Source organism: Theropithecus gelada, chromosome 9, assembly GCF_003255815.1.
Source record: "Theropithecus gelada isolate Dixy chromosome 9, Tgel_1.0, whole genome shotgun sequence".
NCBI lineage: Eukaryota > Metazoa > Chordata > Mammalia > Primates > Cercopithecidae > Theropithecus > Theropithecus gelada.
The window spans coordinates 99,492,861-99,514,926 of NC_037677.1; the positions used below are offsets into that span (position 1 = coordinate 99,492,861).

The 22,066-nt window shown below is 42.6% G+C and overlaps 1 protein-coding gene across 1 annotated transcript in view; it reads left to right on the forward strand.

Annotated features, from left to right (window-relative positions):
• The window catches only part of AS3MT (arsenite methyltransferase), a 29,417-nt gene extending 10,507 nt beyond the window's left edge, over positions 1–18,910 (forward strand). Inside the window, exons 10-11 of the mRNA XM_025396733.1 lie at positions 8,671–8,805; positions 18,414–18,910. Coding sequence (XP_025252518.1) covers positions 8,671–8,805; positions 18,414–18,521 — 243 coding nt within the window. The 3' untranslated portion in view covers positions 18,522–18,910. The remainder of the gene's footprint in view (positions 1–8,670; positions 8,806–18,413) is intronic.
• The last annotated feature ends 3,156 nt before the right edge of the window (positions 18,911–22,066 follow it).

A 22,066-nucleotide genomic window follows, 5' to 3' on the forward strand; every position in this document is an offset into this window, starting at 1 on the left:
AGCCGGGCATGGTGGTGGGTGCCTGGAATCCCAACTACTTGGGAGGCTGAGGCAGGAGAATTGCTTGAACCCAGGAGGCGGAGGTTGTGGTGAGCTGAGATCATGCCATTTCACTCCAGCCTGGGCAACAGAGCGAGACTCTGTCTCAAAAAAAAAAAAAGCTGTTGAATACAGAAAAGTTGATAGTACAATGAATACCCACACATGCATTACCTATATTTCAGCAATTGAGAACATTTTTCCATGTTTGTGTTTATGTGTGTATATATATATATTTATTTATTTGCTGAGCCATTGAAAATAAGTTGCAGATATTATGACATTTTACCCTTAAATATTTCAGCATGTGTCCCATAATCACAATACCATTAACCACCTAAGAAAACTTTTTACAGGAAACCTCATTCAGACATTGGATTAATAGAGTTATAGAGAAGTAGGATGGAAAAGAGTAGGAGTATGTACAATAGTATTTCAATTGTGTAATTTTGTCAAGGAATTAAGAAATTTTAATATTCAATGATGGCACTAATTGGCATTTTTACTGCCCTGTGCATAGTAAGATTTGTTTTCTCAAAATGGGAAAGTTCAGGCTTTGGAATCAGATACCTGGGTTCAAATTCTGGCTCTATTATTATTATTTTTTATTTTTTTCTGAATGTCACTAGACAATTACACTTTTATTGAAGCATAAATTGTGGTACAGAAATACATTTCAACTGATTTAAGTCCAACACCAGTGAAAGGAGAAATTATGGCACCAAAACTTTCCCTCTTGTATCATACCATGATTTAGATTATGATTCAATCTACATTTCTCTTTTCTAGGCTTTGTCCCATACAAATCTGCATAGTTTTTCAACATTAGAATTCTTAATTCTATTAGGAAAAAAACAAAACAAAACCAGACCTCAAGACAACAAATCTATTGGGATATTGTTTACGAACAAAGTCTACCTTAAGCATTGGTCCTCAAAACAGAGCTCCTCAAAATATTAGTTGCTGGCCGGGCGCGGTGGCTCATGCCTGTAATCCCAGCACTTTGGGAGGCCGAGACGGGCGGATCACGAGGTCAGGAGATCGAGACCATCCTGGCTAATGCAGTGAAACCCCGTCTCTACTAAAAATACAAAAAAAAAAAAAAAAAAAAAAATTAGTTGCTGTGCTCATTACAGAATCAAACTGATCATACTGATTGAAAACTTCCTCGATGAAATTTTCAATCAACAACATGCTTCAAATAAAAGTCAAACAGTGTTCCAACCACTTGATTTCAAGCCAAGTAGATTTGAGGTTCAGAAACACTAAAAAAAGATGTTTCATTTGTAAATATGGAAGGAACAAAAACATCACTGCACCAATCCAGAAATTATCAAAATATTTAGAGGACAAGAAATATAAAATTTAGTCAACTTTGCTGTTTTCTCAGTTCCTTAAAATCCCAGAGTATATGCAAATATCGCTAAAAGGTACCAACTCTTGAAAGCCTGTATTACTAGTCATTTCCCATTGAGTATTTTGGAATTTTATTAATGTTCTACTTATTTATTCATGTATTCTGCTTTATGATGTTTATCTGAATAATCTGGACAAATTCTCATTCTGGGCAGTCATTCATTTCATCCTATGAATGCCATGGTAAGCGAAACACCATAGTCAGAGGAACAGATGAAGTCAGAACACTCACATGCATCACAGTCACAGAACTTTAAGTCACAAGACGGATAAGACATTGATTCTGCTTTGGATCAAAGTTTATAGAACACTACTTAATGGAAACTAGTGACTGCTAAAGGAAAAGTTAAGGTGAATGATCCAAGCTGACTTGATTTACTGAATCCAGAACAAAATTATGCTAAATCTCTCTAGCAATTAACTAAATAAAGATCATTTTATATTACAACTTAGTAAGTTAGTAAAGGCGTGCTACTCATTAGACGCTAATCTCATTTACTGAGGAACACAGAATTGTATTTGTTTTCTGGCTCTATTATTTATTACTTGGGTAAACTTGAAGAAGTCATCAAAATTCGTTGGGTTACAGTTTGTTCTACGGTAAAAGCAGGGATAATACTTGCTTTGCAGAATTTCTATAAAGATTAGCAATAATGTAGCAAAACACTGGGTACATATGGCAATTTCAGTGAAAAGAAGATACAGTCATTATTTATTCCAAAGGTGGAAGAACTTCCTATTAATATTTCATTTTTCTGATTTATTTATTTATCTATTTTAGAGACAGGGTCTCTGTCACCCATGCTGGAGTATAGTGGTAAAGTCATAGCTCACTGTAACCTCAAACTCCTGGGCTCAAGTGATTCTCCCACCTCAGCCTCCCATGTAGCTGGGACTACAGGCATGTGTCACCATGCCTGGCTAATTTTTTAATTTTTAATTTTTTATTCGTGAGACAGGTTCTTTTTTTTTTTTTTTTGAGATGGAGTCTTGCTGTGTCACTCAGGCTGGAGTGCAGTGGCCCAATCTCAGCTCACGTTTACGCCATTCTCCTGCCTCAGCCTCCTGAGTAGCTGGGACTACAGGTGCCCGCCACCACACCCAGCTAATTTTTTGTATTATTTTAGTAGAGACGGGGTTTCACTGTGTTAGCCAGGGTGGTCTTCATCTCCTGACCTCGTGATCCGCCCGCCTCGGCCTCCCAAAGTGCTGGGATCACAGGTGTGAGCCACTGCGCCCGGCCGAGACAGGTTCTTATATTGCCCAGTCTGGTCTCGAACTCCTAGCCTCAAGCAATTCTCCCACCTCAGCCTCCCAAAATTGCAAGCATGAGTTACTGTGCCCAGCTTCTTCTGATTTTTTGGTCTAAATAGCATCTCCAGGCCGGGCGCGGTGGCTCAAGCCTGTAATCCCAGCACTTTGGGAGGCCGAGACGGGCGGATCACGAGGTCAGGAGATCGAGACCATCCTGGCTAACACAGTGAAACCCCGTCTCTACTAAAAAATACAAAAAAAATAGCCGGGCGAGGTGGCGGGCGCCTGTAGTCCCAGCTATAGGGAGGCTGAGGCAGGAGAATGGCGTAAACCTGGGAGGCGGAGCTTGCAGTGAGCTGAGATCCGGCCACTGCACTCCAGCCTGGGCGACAGTGCGAGACTCCCTCTCAAAAAAAAAAAAAATAAAAATAAATAAATAAATAAATAAATAGCATCTCCAGATTTTTTTTTTAAATTTAAAAAATGTATTTATTTCTTTATTTAGACACAGGGACTTGCTATGTTGCCCACACTGGGGTACAGTGGCTATTCACAGGTGTAAGCATAGCCCACTATAGTCCTGAACTCCTGGCCTCAAGGGATCCTTCCACCTCAGCCTTCCAAGTCTGGGACTACACCTGGCTAAGCATCTTCAAATTTATTTATTTATTTATTTATTTATTTATTTGTTTATTTTTGAAATGGAGTCTTGCTCTGTCACCTAGGCTGGAGCGCAGTGAGTGACTCAATCTCGGCTCACTGCAACCTCTGCCTCCCGGGTTCATGCTGATTCTCCTGCCTTAGCCTCTTGAGTAGCAGGGATTGCAGGCGTGTGTCACCACACCCTGCTAATTTTTGTATTTTTATTAGAGACAGGGTTTCACCATGTTGGTCAGGCTGGTCTTGAACTCCTGACTTCAGGTAATCCACCCGCCTCGGCCTCCCAAAGTGCTGGGATTACAGGCGTGAGCCACCGTGCCCAGCCGCATCTTCAAATTTCTTAAATACTCCTTGGTATGGTGGAGCCCTTGATGCTTTTCAATAATGCACTACTCCTTGATGTGCTGCCTATTCCAGTAGATTCATAGAATCAGAGTGGGAAGGGCCTTTGAAACCATTGATTTGTTCCAGTGGTTTTCAAAAACCATTTTTAATACAATTATTTTTTAAGCAAAATTTATATATATATATTTTTATATATATATTTTTATATATATATATTTATATATATATTTTTTATATATATATATTTATATATATATATTTTATATATATATATTTTTTGAGATGGAGTCTTGCTCTGTTGTCCAGGCTAGAGTGCAGTGGCGCAGTCTCGACTCACTGCAACCTCAGCTTCCCTGGTTCAAGTGATTTTCCTGCCTCAGCCTCTCCAGTAGCTGGGACTACAGGCGGGTGCCAACGAACCCAGCTAATTTTTGTATTTTTAGTAGAGACAGGGTTTCACCATGTTGGCCAGGCTGGTCTTAAACTCCTGACCTCAGGTGATCCGCCTGCCTCAGCCTCCCAAAGTACTAGGATTGTAGATGTGAGCCACTGTTCCCAGCCAGAAATGCACTTTAAAAACCACCAGTCCTTGGCCGGCTGCGGTGGCTCACACCTGTAATCCCAGCACTTTGGGAGGCCGAGGCAGTTGGATTACCTTAGGTCAGGAGTTCGAGGCCAGCCTGACCAACATGGTGAAACCCCATTTCCACTAAAAATACAAAAATTAGCCAGCGTGGTGGCGCATGCCTGTAATCCCAGCTACTCGTGAGGCTGAGGCAGGAGAATCACTTTAACCTGGGAGGTGGAGGTTGCAGTGAGCCAAGATCGTGCCACTGCACTCTAGCTTGGGCAACAGAGCAAGACTCCATCTCAAAAACAAACAAACAAACAAACAAAAAACCCCCAATAGTCCAAAGCCCTAAATTTTCCCCCCAGTATTTATTTTTTTAATGGACAAATTTTAAAAATTGTATATATATATTTATGGTGTACAACGGTATATTTTGACATACATGTACATTATGGAATGACTAAATCGAGAAAATTAAAATGCATTACCTCACATATTCACCATTTATTTGTGATGAGACCACTTAAAGTATACTCTTTTAGCAATTTTCTTTTTCCTTTTCTTTCTTTCTCTTTTTTTTTTTTTTTTTTTTTTTGAGGTGGAATCTTGCTCTGTCGCCCAGGCTGGAGTGCAGTGGCACAATCTCGGCTCACTGCAACCTCCACCTCCCAGGTTCAAGAGATTCTCCTGCCTCAGCCTTCCAAGTAGGTGGGATTACAGGCATGCACCACCACACCTGGCTATTTTTTTTTTTTTATTTTTAGTAGAGACGGGGTTTCACCATATTGTCCAGGTTGGTCTCGAACTCCTGACCTTGTGATCTGCCCGCCTCAGCCTCCCAAAGTGCTGGGATTACAGGTGTGAGCCACCGCGCTCTGCCCTTCCTTCCTTTCTTCTTCTTTCTTTCTCAGGGTCTCACTCTGTCACCTGGACTGGAATGCAGTGGCGCAATCATGGTTCATGGCAGCTTTGACCTCCTGGGCTCAGGCGATCCTCCTACCTCAGCATCTGAAGTAGCTGGGACTACAGGCTACCATGCCTGGCTGATTTTTGTATTTTCTGTAGAGACAGGCTTTCACCATGTTGCCCAGGCTGCCCTTGAACTCCTGGGCTCAAGCAATCCACCTGCCTTGGCCTCCCAAAGTGCTGAGATTACAGGCATGGGCCACCACACCTGGTCTTATTTGAAATCTTTCTACTTTTTTGATATAGGCATTTATTGCTATAAACTTTCCTCTTAGTGCTGCTTCTGCTGTATCCCATAGATTTTTGCATGTTGTATTTCCATTTTCATTTGTTTCAAGAAATTTTATTTTTTTTTATTTATTTATTTATTTTTTTGAGACGGAGTCTCGCTCTGTCACCCAGGCTGGAGTGCTCTGGCCGGATCTCAGCTCACTGCAAGCTCCGCCTCCCGGGTTCCCGCCATTCTCCTGCCTCAGCCTCCCGAGTAGCCAGGACTACAGGCGCCCGCCACCTCGCCCGGCTAGTTTTTTTTTGTATTTTTTAGTAGAGACGGGGTTTCACCGTGTTAGCCAGGATGGTCTCGATCTCCTGACCTCGTGATCCGCCCGTCTCGGCCTCCCAAAGTGCTGGGATTACAGGCTTGAGCCACCGCGCCCGGCCTTGTTTCAAGAAATTTTAAATGTTTCTCCTAATTTCTTCATGGACCCATTGGTTATTCAGTAGCATGTTGTTTAATTTCCATGTGTTTGTGTATTTTCCAAGGTTCTTGTTATTGATTTCTAATTTTATTCCATTGTGGTAAGAAAGATACTTGTTATGATGTCTACTTTTTTGAATTTGTTAAGACTTGTTTTGTGGCCTAAGATATAGTCTGTGCTGGAGGATGTTCTATGTGCTATTGAGCAGAATGTCTATTCTGCAGCAGTTGGGTGAAATGTTCTGTAAATGTCAGCTAGGCCTATTTGAGCTAGTATATAGTTTAATGTTTCTTTATTATTTTCTGCCTGGATGATCTGTCTTACTGAGAGTGAGGTGTGGTGTTAAAGTCCCCTACTACTATTGCATTACAGTATATTTCTTCTTTTAGATCTATTAATGTTTGCTTTATATACTTCGGAGTTCCAATGTTGGGTGCATAGATACTTATATCCTCTTGCTGAATTGACCCCTTTATCATTATATAGTGACCTTCTTTGCTTTTTTTGACAGCCTTGATTCATAGTTTATTTTATCTGATATAAGTATAGCCACTCCTGTTCTTTTTTGGTTTCCAGTTGCTTGGAATGTCTTTTTTCCACCCCTTCACTTTCAGTATTTTTATAAAGTAGGTTTATTGTAGGCAGCATATAATTGGGTCTGGTTTTTGTATGCATTCAGCCACTCTATTCCTTTTTTGGGGGTGGAGGTTCCCAAGTTTTATTCAAGAACTCATACAAAATATATTCCAGATAAATAAATTTTTATATTCACCTTCCTCCTCTTCTTCGTCCAGGTTAATTTGGAAGTAACTTCATTCATAATAACTCTTTTTGCTGTTAGCAACTACACACAACCAATCACATAGATTATTCTTCAAATATTTTTTGGTGAGATATTTCAAATACCTTTTGGAAAAGGTACCTCAGAAGTCACAGTGATCTTGCTCTTGTTCCTTTCGATGGTTATAATGCTCCACCAAGATTCCCAGCTTTTCCATTCACTTTGATCCTCTCTTGCAAAAACTGCTCAAAATTGGCAGCATCTATGATTCCATTTTCTACAAGGTGGGTGCAGTCAAGAGTGAATGTCAGAACCTGCTTCTTTTTTTGCCCCTCTTTGCCACAAGCTTTTTCACAGCACTATGCCTCTTAATTGGAGAATTGAGTCCATTTTCATTCAGTGTTATTATTGATACATAAAGACAACTTTTTTTTAAAATTGATGCATAATTGATGTAGATTTTTGGGGGGTTCATATGATAATTTGATACATTAATATAATTGTAAAGATCAAATTAGTGTAATTGGGATAACTATCACCTTCAATATTTGTCTTTTCTTTCTTTGTTTTTTTTTTTGAGACGGAGTTTCGCTCTTTTTGCCCAGGCTGGAGTGCACTGGTGCGATCTCGGCTCACCACAACCTCTGCCTCCCAGGCTCAAGCAATTCTCCTGCCTCAGTCTCCCGAGTAGCTGGGATTACAGGCATGTGCCACCATGCCCGGCTAATTTTGTATTTTTAGTAGAGACAGGGTTTTACCATGTTGGTCAGCCTGGTCTCGAACTCCTGACCTCAGGCGATCCATCCGCCTCAGCCTCCCAAAGTGCTGGGATTACAGGTGTGAGCCACCACACCTGGCCCTGTCTTTTCTTTATGTTAGAAACATTCAAATTATTCTCTTCTAGCTATTTTGAAATCTACAATATATTATTGTAAACTAGTCACTTTACTGATATATCAAACACTAGGTCTTATTTATTTCATCAAACCCTATATTTGTAACCATTAATCAACTTCTCTTTATCTCCCCCATTGTGTACTCTTTCTGGCCTTTGGTAGCTATTAGTATACTCTCTATCTTAATGAGATCCACTTTTTTAGCTTCCACATATCAGTGAGAACATATGATATTTGTCTTTCTGTGTTTGCCTTATTTCTCTTAACCTAATGACCTGCAGTTCCATGCATGTTGCTGCAACTGACAGGATTTCCTTCTTTTTAAAAATCTGAATAGTATTCCATTGTGTATATACGCCACATTTTCCTCATCCATTCATCCACTGATGGATGCTTAGGTTGATTCCATATCTTGGTTATTGTGATTAATGCTGCAGTCAACAGTCAACGTTAGTTGTGCAGATATTAGGAGTGCAGATATTTCCTTGACATACTGATTTCATTTTCTTTTTCTTTTGAGATAGAGTCTCACTCTGTTGCCCAGGCTGGAAAGAAGTGGTGTGAGCTCAGCTCACTATAACCTCCGCCTCCTGGGTTCAAGAGATTCTTCTGCCTCAGCCTCCTGAATAGCTTGGATTACAGGCACATGCCACCATACCCGGCTAATTTTTTAATATTTTTAGTAGACGGGGTTTCATCATATTGGCTAGGCTGGTCTTGAACTCCTGACCTCATGATCCACCCGCTTCAGCCTCCCAAAGTGCTGGGATTACAGGCATGAGCTACCGTGCCTGGCCAATTTCATTTTTTTAAGATATATACCCAGTAGGGGGATTGCTGGGTCATATAGTAGTTCTATTTTTAATTTTTTGAGGAATCTCCATACTCTTTTCCATAATGGCTGTACTAATTTAAATTCCCACCAACAGTGTGTAAGGATTAGTGCTGGTGAGGATGTGGAGAAAACGGTACTTCTGGGCATTTTTCTTCTATTGAGACTAAAGTTGCAACTCTTAGTATATGTTTTTTTATACTACTGTTTAGGAAGGTGAAATTGTTGAAGTGGATGAAGAAACAGCAGCTATCTTGAAGAATTCACGATTTGCTCAAGATTTTCTGATCAGACCAATTGGAGAGAAGTTGCCAATATCTGGAGGCTGTTCTGCTTTAGAGTTAAAGGTTTGTCTGGCTTTCGCTACCTCAGAGAACTATTTTATTTTATTTATTTATTTTTGAGACAGAATCTCTCTCTTTCACCCAGGCTGGAGTGCAATGGTGCGATCTTGGTTCACTGCAACCTCCACCTCCTGGGTTCAAGCAATTCTGCCTGCCTCAGCCTCCAAATTAGCTGGAATTACAGGCACCCACCACCACGCCCGGATAATTTTTGCATTTTTTAGTAGAGATGGGGTTTTGCCATGTTGGCCAGGCTGGTCTTGAATTCCTGACCTCAGGTGACCCACCTGCCTCAGTCTCCCAAAGTGCTGGGATTACAGGCGTCAGCCACTGTGCCCGGCCAGTATGCATACTCTCTTGAGGCACGCTTCCCTTACTGGTCGAATGTTAGAAGGTTATATACCAGTTAAACACTACCATTTTGCCTCTTAATGTGCATGCTTGAGCCCACTTGCCCAACTCCTGAGATCTTATTGGGAAGCTGCTGATCACCAGTTTCAGGTGTTTCTGTTTATTGAGAGACTTCCTTTCCCTGCTGCTGTCTGTGACCAACTGTGATTTTCGAGAGACAGTTAACAACCACCTGATCATCACTTATTGCTGGCCTGACATTCCTGGTGGAGTCGGTTGGGGGAGCCCTCTCCTGCCCTGCTCACGCCTGACTAGCTATTCTACCTACTTTAACAAGTTCTCCAAAACTCAGAAACCTTTCGTGAGTATTCTGATTTTATAATAATACAGTTATTTGCATAAGTTTAGTAAGAGTCTTTTCTTTCAAAACAGGACAATGGAGACACTTGGTTATTTTACCAAAGCTTTGACTGGAATAACATTTTTAGGTAAAGTTCCAGCAAAGCCAACTTAAAAAGGGCCTATATGGCCAAATTCTTGCTGGACTTTATGCAAATGATCAGGCAAAGTATAATAAGCCTAAAATTTATTTAGCACACAAAGTGGCCTTACTATAATTTGTCTTTAGTATAAAAGGAGGAGCTGGGCACAGAAGTTCACACTCATAATCCCAGCACTTTGGAAGGCTGAGACAGGCAGATTGCTTGAGCCCAGGAGTTTGAGACCAGCCTGGGCAACATGTTGAAACCCCATCTCTACCAAAAATACAAAAAAATTAGCTGGGTATGGTGGTGCATGCCGGTAATCCCAGCTACTCAAAAGGCTGGAATGGGAGGATTGCTTGAGCTTAGGGAGGTGGAGGGCAAACCACTGCACTCCAGCCTGGGCAACAGAGTGAGACTCTGTCTCCAAAAAAAAAAAAAAAAAAAGGCTAGAGAGAGAAATGCTTTCAAAGGAAAACTATAATACTTGTTACTAGATTTCCAGCCTGGACTTTTGTTTTTGAATGCATATTGAATCATTAATTATTTATTGGCTACAATAACCCTCTAAAGATAAACCAGGTTATAATTTTTTCTTCATGTTTTTAGTTTGTGCCCTAAATGGAATAGGTTCCTTTTTATGTTCTGATACACGAATACTCTTTTGACTGTCATATTATTAATGTTATTTATATCTCCTTCTTTTACTTCCAAGGAAACCAGAATCATGGTATTCTAAGGCTAGAGAATTCTCATTTGGAATTGCACTGGTCCTAATCTGCTTTTCACTGCAAATTCCTTGCTGCTAAAATTATATAAGCACCCTTCTCTAGGCCCAGGGACCTATCACAGAAGAGGTAGGTGTGTGAGACTCTTAGGGCCAGTTTTGAGAGGATTAGTTTAGACCCTCCAAATAAAAAATGGGCACACAGATGCCTAAACAGCTGGTAAAATAAGGGACTCTGCCTCCTGGGTTATTATGTGTGTGGCACCTTTTTCATCCATCCCAACCATAAAGAATTTCCTGCTTCTCGTAGAATGAAAAGAAAATTCTTACTGAGAGGATATAAAGGTACCTCATGTCAAAGCCTCCTAGGTTTAATACTCTGAGTTATGAGATTTATGCAGATAACATAAATATTTTTTAAAATTTTAGAAGAGGCCAGGCACAGTGGCTCACACCTGTAATCCTAGCACTTTGGGAGGCCAAGGTGTGCAGACTGCCTGAGCTCAGGAGTTTGAGACCAGCCTGGGCAACATGGTGAAACCCTATCTCTACTAAAATACAAAAAAAAAATTAGCCAGGCATGATGGCATGAGCCTGTAGTCCCAGCTACTTGGGAGGCTGACGCAGGAGAATTGCTTGAGCCCAGGAGGCGTAGGTTGCAGTGAGACGAGATCGAGATCGTGCCACTGCACTCCAGCCTGGCAACAGAGCAAGACTCTGTCTCAAAATAAATAAATAAATAAATAAATAAATAAATAAATAAATAAATAATTTTAGAACAAATTACTGAAAGACCACAAAAAACATTGTAGCACAACAGAAGTCTCTAAATTCCTTAGCTTAAAAGGTTTTAACAATGCTTATGTTTTGTATAGCTAATTGCTATACGTCTGTAACTAAAACCAAAATTACAGTAGTGCAACACATAGAAGTTAAAGATAAGTCAATTTTTTAACCTCACCTTTGGCTTTTTGTTTGTTGGCTTTTATATTAAGAAATTTTGGCCGGGCGCGGTGGCTCAAGCCTGTAATCCCAGCACTTTGGGAGGCCGAGACGGGCGGATCACGAGGTCAGGAGATCGAGACCATCCTGGCTAACACGGTGAAACCCCGTCTCTACTAAAAAAAATACAAAAAACTAGCCAGGCAAGGTGGCAGGCGCCTGTAGTCCCAGCTACTCGGGAGGTTGAGGCAGGAGAATGGCGTGAACCTGGGAGGCAGAGCTTGCAGTGAGCTGAGATCCGGCCACTGCACTCCAGCCTGGACGACAGAGCCAGACTCCATCTCAAAAAAAAAAAAAAAAAAAGAAATTTTAAGGGTTTATGAACGCCTATCCACATCCATTCCCATCTGGCCTTGAACTTTCTTTTTTTTGGGACAGGGTCTCACTCTGTCGCCTAGGCTGGGGTACAGTGGCGTGATCTCGTCTCACTGCAACCTCTCCCTCACAGGTTCAAGCGATTCTCCTGCCTCAGCCTCCTGAGTAGCTGTGATTACAGGCATGCGCCACCATGCCCAGCTAATTGTTTTTCTTTTTTTTTTTCATGATGGAGTCTCGCTCTGTTGCCCAGGCTAGAGTGCAGTGGTGCGATCTTGGCTCACTGCAACCTCCGCCTCCTCAGTTCAAGCGATTCTTCTGCCTCAGCCTCCAGAGTAGATGTGACTACAGGTGCCTGCCACCACTCACGGCTAATTTTTATTTTTATTTTTAGTAGAGATGCGGTTTCACCATATTGGCCAGGCTGGTCTTGAACTCCTGACCTCGTGATCTGCCCACCTCAGCCTCCCAAAATGCTGGGATTACAGGCATGAGCCACCGTGCCTGGCCCTAATTTATATTTTTAGTAGAAACGCGGTTTCACCATGTTGGTCAGGCTGGTCTCAAACTCCTGACCTCAGGTGATCAACCTGTCTCAGCCTCCCAAAGTGCTGGGATTACAGGCGTGAACCACCATGCCTGGCCTGACCTAGAACTTTCAAATTCGCTATATGTCTTTTGGCTCTAAGCCCCTTGACCATAGGGGTCCCACCAAGGGACAGGATGGACCCAGGGAAGGCAGCCATGCCACCCCAGCAACACAATGAGATAAAATAAAAGTTTGGTGACCACTGATGTTGCCTCTGACTAATCTAGGCCAGAATGAGGAGAAAGTAAATCAAAAATAAAATTCTAAACCCCCAACCATCTGAATGAACCCCTCCTGTTGGCCAAAGGCATTCCAAAGTTAACCTGAAAAACTAGTTCAGGTCATGAAGGGAAAGAGAAGTTGGACATGCCTCATTATTCCCTCCTCCCTTTTGGAATTCAGACACTGCTGACCAGCATTATCTGAAGACTGATAGAACGGACTCTTTAAATCTGATAAGAAACATTTACAATCTATTCTCTCCAAAGCCTGCTACCTGGAGGCTTCATCTGCATGATAAAACCTTGGTCTCCACAACCTCTTATCACAACCTAGACACTCCCTTCTGTTGATCCCAGGTCTCTGGATTATAACTCAACCAATTGCCAATCACAAAATCTTTGAATTTGCCTATGACCTGGAAGCCCCCACTTCCAGTTGTCCCGTGTTTCTGGCCTGAACCAATGTACATATTATATGTATTGATCGATATCTTATATCTCTCTAAAATGTGTAAAACCAAGTTATAGGGTGACCACTTTGGGCACATGTTTGCAGATCTCCTGAAGGCTGTGTCACAGGCCACTGGTCACTTATTTGGCTCAGAAAAAAATCTTTTCAAGTATTTTAGAGTTTGACTCTTTTTGTTGATAATATTTAACATCCTATAGTTATGACAGCCTAATTTGAATTTATACAGCTTAACTTCAATAACATACTAAAATTCTGCTCCTTTAAAGCTTGTTCTCAACCGTTTTAGTTTTTTTTTTATTTTATTTTTATTTTTTATTTTAACAGAATTTTACTCTATCACCCAGGCTGGACTGCAGTGGCACAATCTTGGCTCACTGCAGCCTCCACTTCCTGGGTTCAAGTGATTCTCCTGCCCCAGCCTCACAAGTAGCTGGGATTACAGGTGCCAGCCACCATGCCTAGCTAATTTTTTGTATTTTTAGTAGAGGTGGGGTTTCACCATGTTGGCCAGCCTGGTCTCGAACTCCTAACATCAGATGATCCACCAGCCTTGGCCTCCCAAAGTACTGGGATTATAGGCATGAACTACCATGCCCAGGTCTTTCTAGTTCTTGATATCACAAAATTATGTCTTTATTCATTTTGTGTCCCCAAAACATAAAGTAGTAATTATTTTAAAGGCACTGGTCTCTTAAATCATGTGGAAAACAAAAAGTAGAGTTACAAACCATTGTTACAGTAATACTAACTTTGCCAGGCGTGGTGGCTCACGCCACCAGGTGATCCACCCATGTAGGTTGCCCAGCCTGGGGAACGAGAGCGCAACTCCATCTCAAAAAAACAAAAACAAATAAACAACAACAAAACAATACTAGCTTTTTTTTTTTTTTTTTTTTTTTGAGACAGAGCTTCGCTCTTGTTGCCCAGGCTGGAGTGCAATGGCACGATCTTTGCTCACTGCAACCTCCGCCTCCTGGGTTCAAGCGGTTCTCCTGCCTCAGCCTCCCAAGTAGCTGGGATTACAGGTGTGCACCATCATGACCGGCTAATTTTTGTATTTTTCGTAGAGATGGGGTTTTACCATGTTGGTCAGGCTGGTCTCGAACTCCTGACCTCAGGCAATCCACCTGCCTTGGCCTCCCAAAGTGCTGGGATTACAAGCATGAGCCACTGTGCCCAGTCAATCTCAGCACTTTGGGAAGCTGAGGCTGGCAGACCACTTGAGGTCAGGGGGTCAAGAGCAGGCTGGCCAACATGCTGAAACTGTGTCTCTACTAAAAATACAAAAATTAGCTGGGCATGGTGGCAAATGCCTATAATCCCAGTTACTTGGGAGGCTGAGGCAGGAGGATCGTTTTGAGCCTGGGATGTGGAGGTTGGAGTGAGCCGTGATTGCAATACTGCACCCCAGCCTGGGCAACAGAGCAAGACTCTGCCTCAAAAAAAAAAAAAAAAAAAAAAAAAGCACAAAGCTTTTTGAGAAATCACTTTCAAAAACGGTACATTTGTAGTTGGGGAAGGTTAACTGAACCTAAAATATAGGAATCCTGGACCCCAAAATCTGGAGCCAGTATTACCAGCATGAATCTAACCCAAGCCCAGTATACAAGCCACCTAGAGCTGAAGAGTGATACTCTCTTTGCTTTATTAAATTATTCAGTACACTGCTGTTCTGACTCTTCTGTTGTTCGAAGAAGGTGATACTGTGGAAAGCAGAGAGATCTGGCTTTTGAGTATTCAATTCATTAAACATTTCAAAAATACGTCACTGATATTTTGAAACTCCTGAGAGTTCATTGATAAGAAAACCTGCTGATGAGAATCAATATTTATTTTGAAAGGTTTTTATCATTCTAATTCTTCTAAAACCTGGTTTCCTAAATACTGGTTATAAAAACTATCAGAAGGCCGGGCGCGGTGGCTCACGCTTACAATCCCAGCACTTTGGGAGGCCAAGGCGGGTGGATCACGAGGTCAGGAGATCGAGACCATTCTGGCTAACACGGTGAAACCCCATCTCTATTAAAAGTACAAAAAATTAGGTGGGTGTGGTGGCTGACGCCTGTAGTCCCAGCTACTCGGGAGACTGAGGCAGGAGAATGGCGTGAACCCAGGACGGGGAGCTTGCAGTAAGCCGAGATCACACCACTGCACTCCTGCCTGGGCAACAGACCGAGACTCTGCCTCAAAAAAAAAAAAAAAAAAGCTATCAGAAGATAATGCTTACAAGTAAAGAGGGTCTTTCCTCGAGCTACAGCATTTTCAGTGTACTCTGGCTAATTTTTTGTTTGTTTGTTTTTGAGACAGAGTCTCGCTCTGTCACCCAGGCTGAAGTGCAGTGGCACGATCTTGGCTCACTCCTCCGCCTCCTGGGTTCAAGCAATTCTCCTGCCTCAGCTTCCTGAGTAGCTGGGACTACAGGCACATGCCTCCACGCCCGGCTCATTTTTTGTATTTTAGTAGAGACGAGGTTCCACCATGTTGCCCAGGCCGGTCGCGTACTCCTGAGCTCAGGCAGTGCGCCCGCCTCGACCTCCCAAAGTGCTGGGATGACAGGTGTGAGCCACTGTGCCCAGCCACTCTGGCTATTTTTTTTAAAAAAAGGAATTAAATGAGTTTGCTTCTGCAGACGACCATTTTCTTTCAGTGTAGCTGCCCTTGTTCTCCCTCCCAGTGTACATGCAACGCATGTACAGGAGGTTCTTGACCTTAGATATAAATTGTAAAATTCCACATATTTGATCTGGTTTATCCCAACATAAGGTCTCCTTTCTGCTTTAATTTATTTCAGCCTGCAGATGTGCCAGTGTCTTTAGGTCAGTTTCAAGTTTTTGAAATGGGAATAAGTGACACTGAAGGAAGATTTTAATAAATGAAACAGCTGTGTGACCTAGGAATATAACCTTGTGCTCTTAGGGAAGGACATTCTTATCTTTTTTTTTTTCTTTTAAACGGAAGACCTTTATGATAAACGCTGGAGTACAGACAGTACATGCAGGTGGCATGCAGGGTCTTGCATGTACTTAACGTCCTGAAAGTCCTTCTGCATTTTCTTTTCTTCATCTTCTTTTCAATCCTGATATGCAAAGTGTATTTTGCCATTAAAACAATGAACACTATTAAAACACTGCAGCATCTGGCTGGGCGCAGTCGCTCCAGCCTCTAATCCCGCACTTTGGGAGGCTGAGGCGGGTGGATCACTTGAGGTCAGGAGTTCAAGAGCAGCCTGTCCAACATGGTGAAACCCCCTCTCTACTAAAAATACAAAAATTAGCTGGGTGTGGTGGTGGGTGCCTGTAGTCTCAGCTTTTCGGGAGGCTGATGCAGGAGGATCACTTGAACCTGGGAGGCAGAGGTTGCAGTGAGCCAAGATCATGCCACTGCACTCCAGCCTTGGCAATAAAGGGAGACTCCCTCTCAAAAAAAAAAAAAAGAGACAACAACAACAAAACACTGCAGCATCTGAAATGATGCTAACAGGATTAGGGCGATGGACTGTCTTAGTAGTAATGGTAGTAAAAGCATTAACAATCATAGCAGTAATATAGAGGAATTAACTTTTATTGAATAGTTAATATGTTTAAGGCACCCTGTCATTTAGTCCTCAAAATAACCCTTATTATCTTCATTTGACAGATGGAGAGACTGAGGCTCCGAAAGATTCATTTACAAATCCAAAGTCATATAGCTAGAAAGTGGCGAATTTGCACCCACATCTGATTCTGGAGCTGACACTCTAAGCCAGTGTGCTGCTCCGTCTCTCCATAGCTAAACTTTTCATAGACTCACAGGATGTTGGTGCAGGAAAGGACGGCTTATCTGGGCACTCCACCTTTCATTTCCTTCAAGTCTTGAGATCTTTTTGAACTAGAAGCATGCATTTAGAAGTGATATTGATATCACCATCTCCTGTTGGTAGATAGATCATTGAGTGGGAAGAAGAGGGTTCAAGCGATTCTCCTGCCTCAGCCTCCCTAGTAGCCGCCATGCCCAACTAATTTTTGTATTTTCAGTAGAGATGGGGTTTCACCACGTTGGCCAGGTTGGTCTCGAACTCCTGACCTCAGGTGATCTGCTGCCTTGCCCTCCCAGAGTGCTGGGATTACTCCCAGAGTACATGAGCCACCGCACCAGGCCAGGGCAAACCCTTTCAAGCAGGAGTTCCAGTATACTGAGAGGTGGAAATGCAGTCGATGTGAAGTCCTAGCAGTAGCAACCAGCAGAGCTGGCCTTCCAGGCTTGGAGATCCCCTGCCAGAAGCTCATCTCACCAGATGCAGGCAGACCTCTTCATTTCGGAAAGGAAGACACTGAGGGACAGAGAGACCAAGCCCAGCAGGAAGTCAGTCACTTTAGTAAAGGGAATGGTCCACTAGTCTATCAGTTTCATGAATGTAGAGTCTGTGCCTGCCTTGTACAACCCTCTATTTGCAGTGACCAACAATAAGTAGTAGGACTGTAAATTTATGTTATAATGAATTCATTACCATTATTTAAAGTGGCATGTTCATGCTTTTTTTTTTTTTTTTTTTTTTTTGAGATAGAGGCTAACTCTGTCACCCAGGTTGGAGTGCAGTGGTGTGATCTCAGCTCACTGCAACCTCCACCTCCTAGGTTCGAGCGATTCTCTTGCCTCAGCCTCCTGAGTAGCTGAGAATACAGGCATGTGCCACCACACCCAGCAACTTTTTGTATTTTTAGTAGAGATGGGATTTTGCCGTATTGCCCAGGCTGGTCTCGAACTCCTGGCCTCAGGTGATCCACCTGCCTCGGCCTCCCAAAATGCTGGGATTACAGGCATAAGCCACCGTGCCCAGCCCCCATGCTCTTGATTTCCTATCTCTGTACCTGGCTTTTCTCTGACCCCACTGGTGCTATTGTTAGAAGTATCTCATTTGGAGGTGAAAGGAAGGAAAATAAATACAGCAGTCTTATCTTTTAAATAAATACAGCAGTCTTATCTCACTCTCCTCTGAGATCTGTCTGGCCATTGTTGGCAATTTCATCTGAGCATCAGCAATTGCTAGTGACAGCCCTACATCTGGGACTCACTTTCCTGTTTGGTATAAATGTTCCTGGAGATTAGAATAAGGGAAGAGAAGAAGTTTTAGCATTTCTGTATCTCAGTCACAAAGAAGTTTAAAAGGCACATGCAAATGACAATCCCATAAAACAAAATCAACTGAGCAAAAATCAATGCTCTGCCCAATAGGGACCATCTTTAAGAAGCTTTAAGTGAAGTTTACCTTGAAAGTGGTAATAATTTCATTAGAAGCTTCAGGAAGCAAGTGCCTTTATGGCAGAATGACTGATGTTACTCCCAGGACCCCATGGAATTGTAAAATTTTATCTCTGTTCTGTGTAAGTCAACCTAAGTCAAACAGAAATATTAGTGTTTGGGTACATTAAAACATCTTTAACTTGTCCTTTCATTTTGGTTTGCCTTTTGACAGGATATAATCACAGATCCATTTAAGCTTGCAGAAGAGTCTGACAGTATGAAGTCCAGATGTGTCCCTGATGCTGCTGGAGGCTGCTGTGGCACAAAGAAAAGCTGCTAAATCTAGAGCCAACCAGGGGATCACAGTAGTGGGCAAGAGTGATTTGCATGTTTTTTAACCTGCTTTTCCACATAGCACAGACCATAAGAAACAACAAATGGGGCTGGACATGGTGGCTCATGCCTATAATCCCAGCACTTTGGGAGGCGGAGACAGGCAGATCACCTGAGGTCAGGAGTTTGATACCAGCCTGACCAACATGGTAAAATCCTGTCTCTACTAAAAATACAAAAAAATTAGCTGGGCATGGTGGTGCACATCTATAGTCCCAGCTACTAAAGAGGCTGATGCAGGAGAATTGCTTGAACCCAGGAAGTGGAGGCTGCAGTGAGTCAACATTGTGCCACTGTACTCCAGCCTGGGCAACAGAGCAAGACTCTGTCTCAAAATAAAAAAAAAAAAGAAAAAAAAAAAACAACAACAAATGGCAGAGAGCCACCATATTCCAAATCACTGAAAAAAATAAATGAATTATTTTCACGAGGCATTGATTAAAGATTCACAGCAAATCATATGAAGACTTGTTAAGCAGACTTTTTCTATTTCCTAATTCAAAGTTCTGGTGCCACGTAGTGGTCAGAAATGGAACAGAGAAGCTGTCTTAAGGCTTGTTTAAGAAGCAGGAAAGGAGGCCGGGTGCGGTGGCTCAATCCTGTAATCCCAGCACTTTGGGAGGCCGAGACGGGCGGATCACAAGGTCAGGAGATCGAGACCATCCTGGCTAACCCGGTGAAACCCCGTCTCTACTAAAAAATACAAAAAACTAGCCGGGCGAGGTGGCGGGCGCCTGTAATCCCAGCTACTCAGGAGGCTGAGGCAGGAGAATGGCGTAAACCTGGGAGGCGGAGCTTGCAGTGAGCTGAGATCCGGCCACTGCACTCCAGCCTGGGTGACAGAGCGAGACTCCGTCTCAAAAAAAAAAAAAAAGAAGCAGGAAAGGCATCAGAAGAAGTAACAGTTGGCAGAGGGGCTCAGGAAAAATATCTTCCTTCTGATCTTTTGCATAGCACCTTTTGGACTTTTCATCATGTTTGCTTATTAAACAAAGCTCCTACTGCCATCATACTAATCATGCCAAAGATTGCCAAATCATGTTTGGTAGGAGAACTTTTGAGGTAGCTTTTAAGCAAATGCTTTTTTTTTTCTTTTTCCTTTTTTTGCAATAGAATTAAGAAAACAAATTAATCATAAACATCTTTGAATCAAGTATCTCAAGAAAACAAATGAATAATAAATATCTCACCCTAATGACTGATGACATAGTGATTATCTGTTGTAAATTATCCTAACTGGATCAGGAATAGAGTTCGATCATTTTTTAAAAAGAGAGCTAAGAGATGTAAAAATGACCAGGCATGGTGGTATGTACCTGTAGTCCCAGCTACTGGGGAGGCTGAAGCAAGAGGATCACTTGAGCCCAGGATTTCCAGGCTGCAGTGAGCTATGATCGCACCACTGCACTCCAGCTGGGTGACAGAGCAAGACCCTGTCTCTAAAAAACAAATAAATAGGCTGGGAGTGATGGCTCACGCCTGTAATCCCAGCACTTTGGGAGGTCAAGGCGGGTGGATCACTTGAGGTCAGGAGTTCGAGACCAGCCTGACCAACATGGTGAGACCCCATCTCTACTAAAAATTCAAAACTTAGCCGGGTGTGGTGGCATGTGCCTGTAATCCCAGCTACTCCAGAGGCCAAGGCACGAGAATTGCTTGAACCTGGGAGGTGGAGGTTGTAGTGAGCCAAGATCGCGCCACCGCACTCCAGCCTGAGTGACAGAGTGAGACTCTGTCAAAGAAAGAGAGAGAGAGGAAGGGGAGAGGAGGGGAGGGGAGGGGAGGGGAGGGAAGAAAGAGATGTGAACATGGTAAGTTTTCTTTTTCTTTATAAGGTGTCCTGGTTAAACTTTTAGCAAAATGATAGATCTAGTTTTTCCATAGTTAAAGAATATTAAGAACATTAAAGAAAGGTTCAAGGATGGTAAATAACTTGAATTCCAGCTGTACTTGAAGACTTTATTGGAGGACACAGAGAGGTATAAGTCATGGTCATTATCATCAGGAGCTGGATAATTCAGTTTTTAAATAACAGCTTTCAGGCCGGGTGTGGTGGCTCACACCTGTAATCCCAGCACTTTGGGTGGCTGAAGTGGGTGGATTGCTTGAGCTCAGGAGTTCGAGACCAGCCTGGGCAACATGGTGAAACCCTGTCTCTACTAAAAATTCAAAAAATTAGCTCGGCGTGGTGGTGCGTGCCTGCAATCCCAGCTACTCGAGGCTGAGGCACGAGAATTGCTTGAATCCAGTGGGTGGATGTTGCAGTGACCCAAGATCGCGCCACTGCACTCCAGGCTGGGCAACAGGGCGAGACTCTGTCTCAAAGACAAAAAATAAAAATAAATAAACAAACAGCCTTCAACCAATCAAGGGTTTTGATGTCAACCAGTTGCCCTGGGCTCAGTACAAAAAGAACCAGGGGCATGGCATGGTCCAGGGGATTTTGAATTAGGGGTTTGAGAATTTTAAGGCATGTAAAACATTGGAATGGATGCCATAGGATAGACATCTGTTTTAAGAAAGCTGTTTAATATGGAGAAATTCTCAGATTTTTGAGTAGGTTCAGCTATAGAGCCTAACTTACTATTACAGACAGAGGAAAGAACTAGGTAGTATCTTTTTAAGTCCTATTCACCTCCATGACCTTGATTTTAAACATGCTTGCTTGGTTCTAGAGCGCCCTATCTATCTAGTCATAACCTACTTTAATGTGAAAATGGTACATTACAGCATTAGCTACAATGGTACAGCTAGAATAAGCATACTTTGCTCTTCATGAGCACAAGATGGCCCTGCTTGGGGGGAACTGATTGAAGCGTGTTTTGTTGACTGGGTGTGGTGGTTCATGCCTGTAATCCCAGCACTTTGGGAGGCTGGGGTGAGTGGATCACTTGAGGCCAGAAGTTCAAGACCAGCCTGGCTAATATGGCAAAACCCTGTCTCTACTAAAAATACAAAAATTAGCCAGGCATGGTGGCCAACGCCTATAATCTCAGCTACTCAGGTGGCTGAGGCACAAGACTCGCTTGAACCTGGGAAGTGGAGGTTGCAGTGAGCCGAGATCCCACCACTGCACTCCAACCTGGGTGGCAGAGCGAGACTCTGTCTCAGAAAAAAAAAAAAAAAGGGAGGTGTTTTGTTTATTTGGTTTATTAGGCTTTTTTGCATTTACAAGGAGAGGGTATTAGCTTTTTACTTGTCATTCTGAACTCTCAGTTCCCCAAAAAGATGTTGAGTAATGGGATTGGGCTGGGCAACTTAGCAAGACCCCATCTCTAAAAAATAAAATTTTTATTTTTTATTTTTTTCAAGATGGAGTCTTGCTGTGTTGCCCAGGCTGGAGTGCAGTGGCATGATCTTGGCTCACTGCAACCTCGACCTCCCAGGTTCAAGTGATTCTCTTGCCTCAGTCTCCCAAGTAGCTGAGATTACAGGCGTGTGCCACCACACCCTGCTAATTTTTGTAATTTTAGTAGAGACGAGGTTTCACCA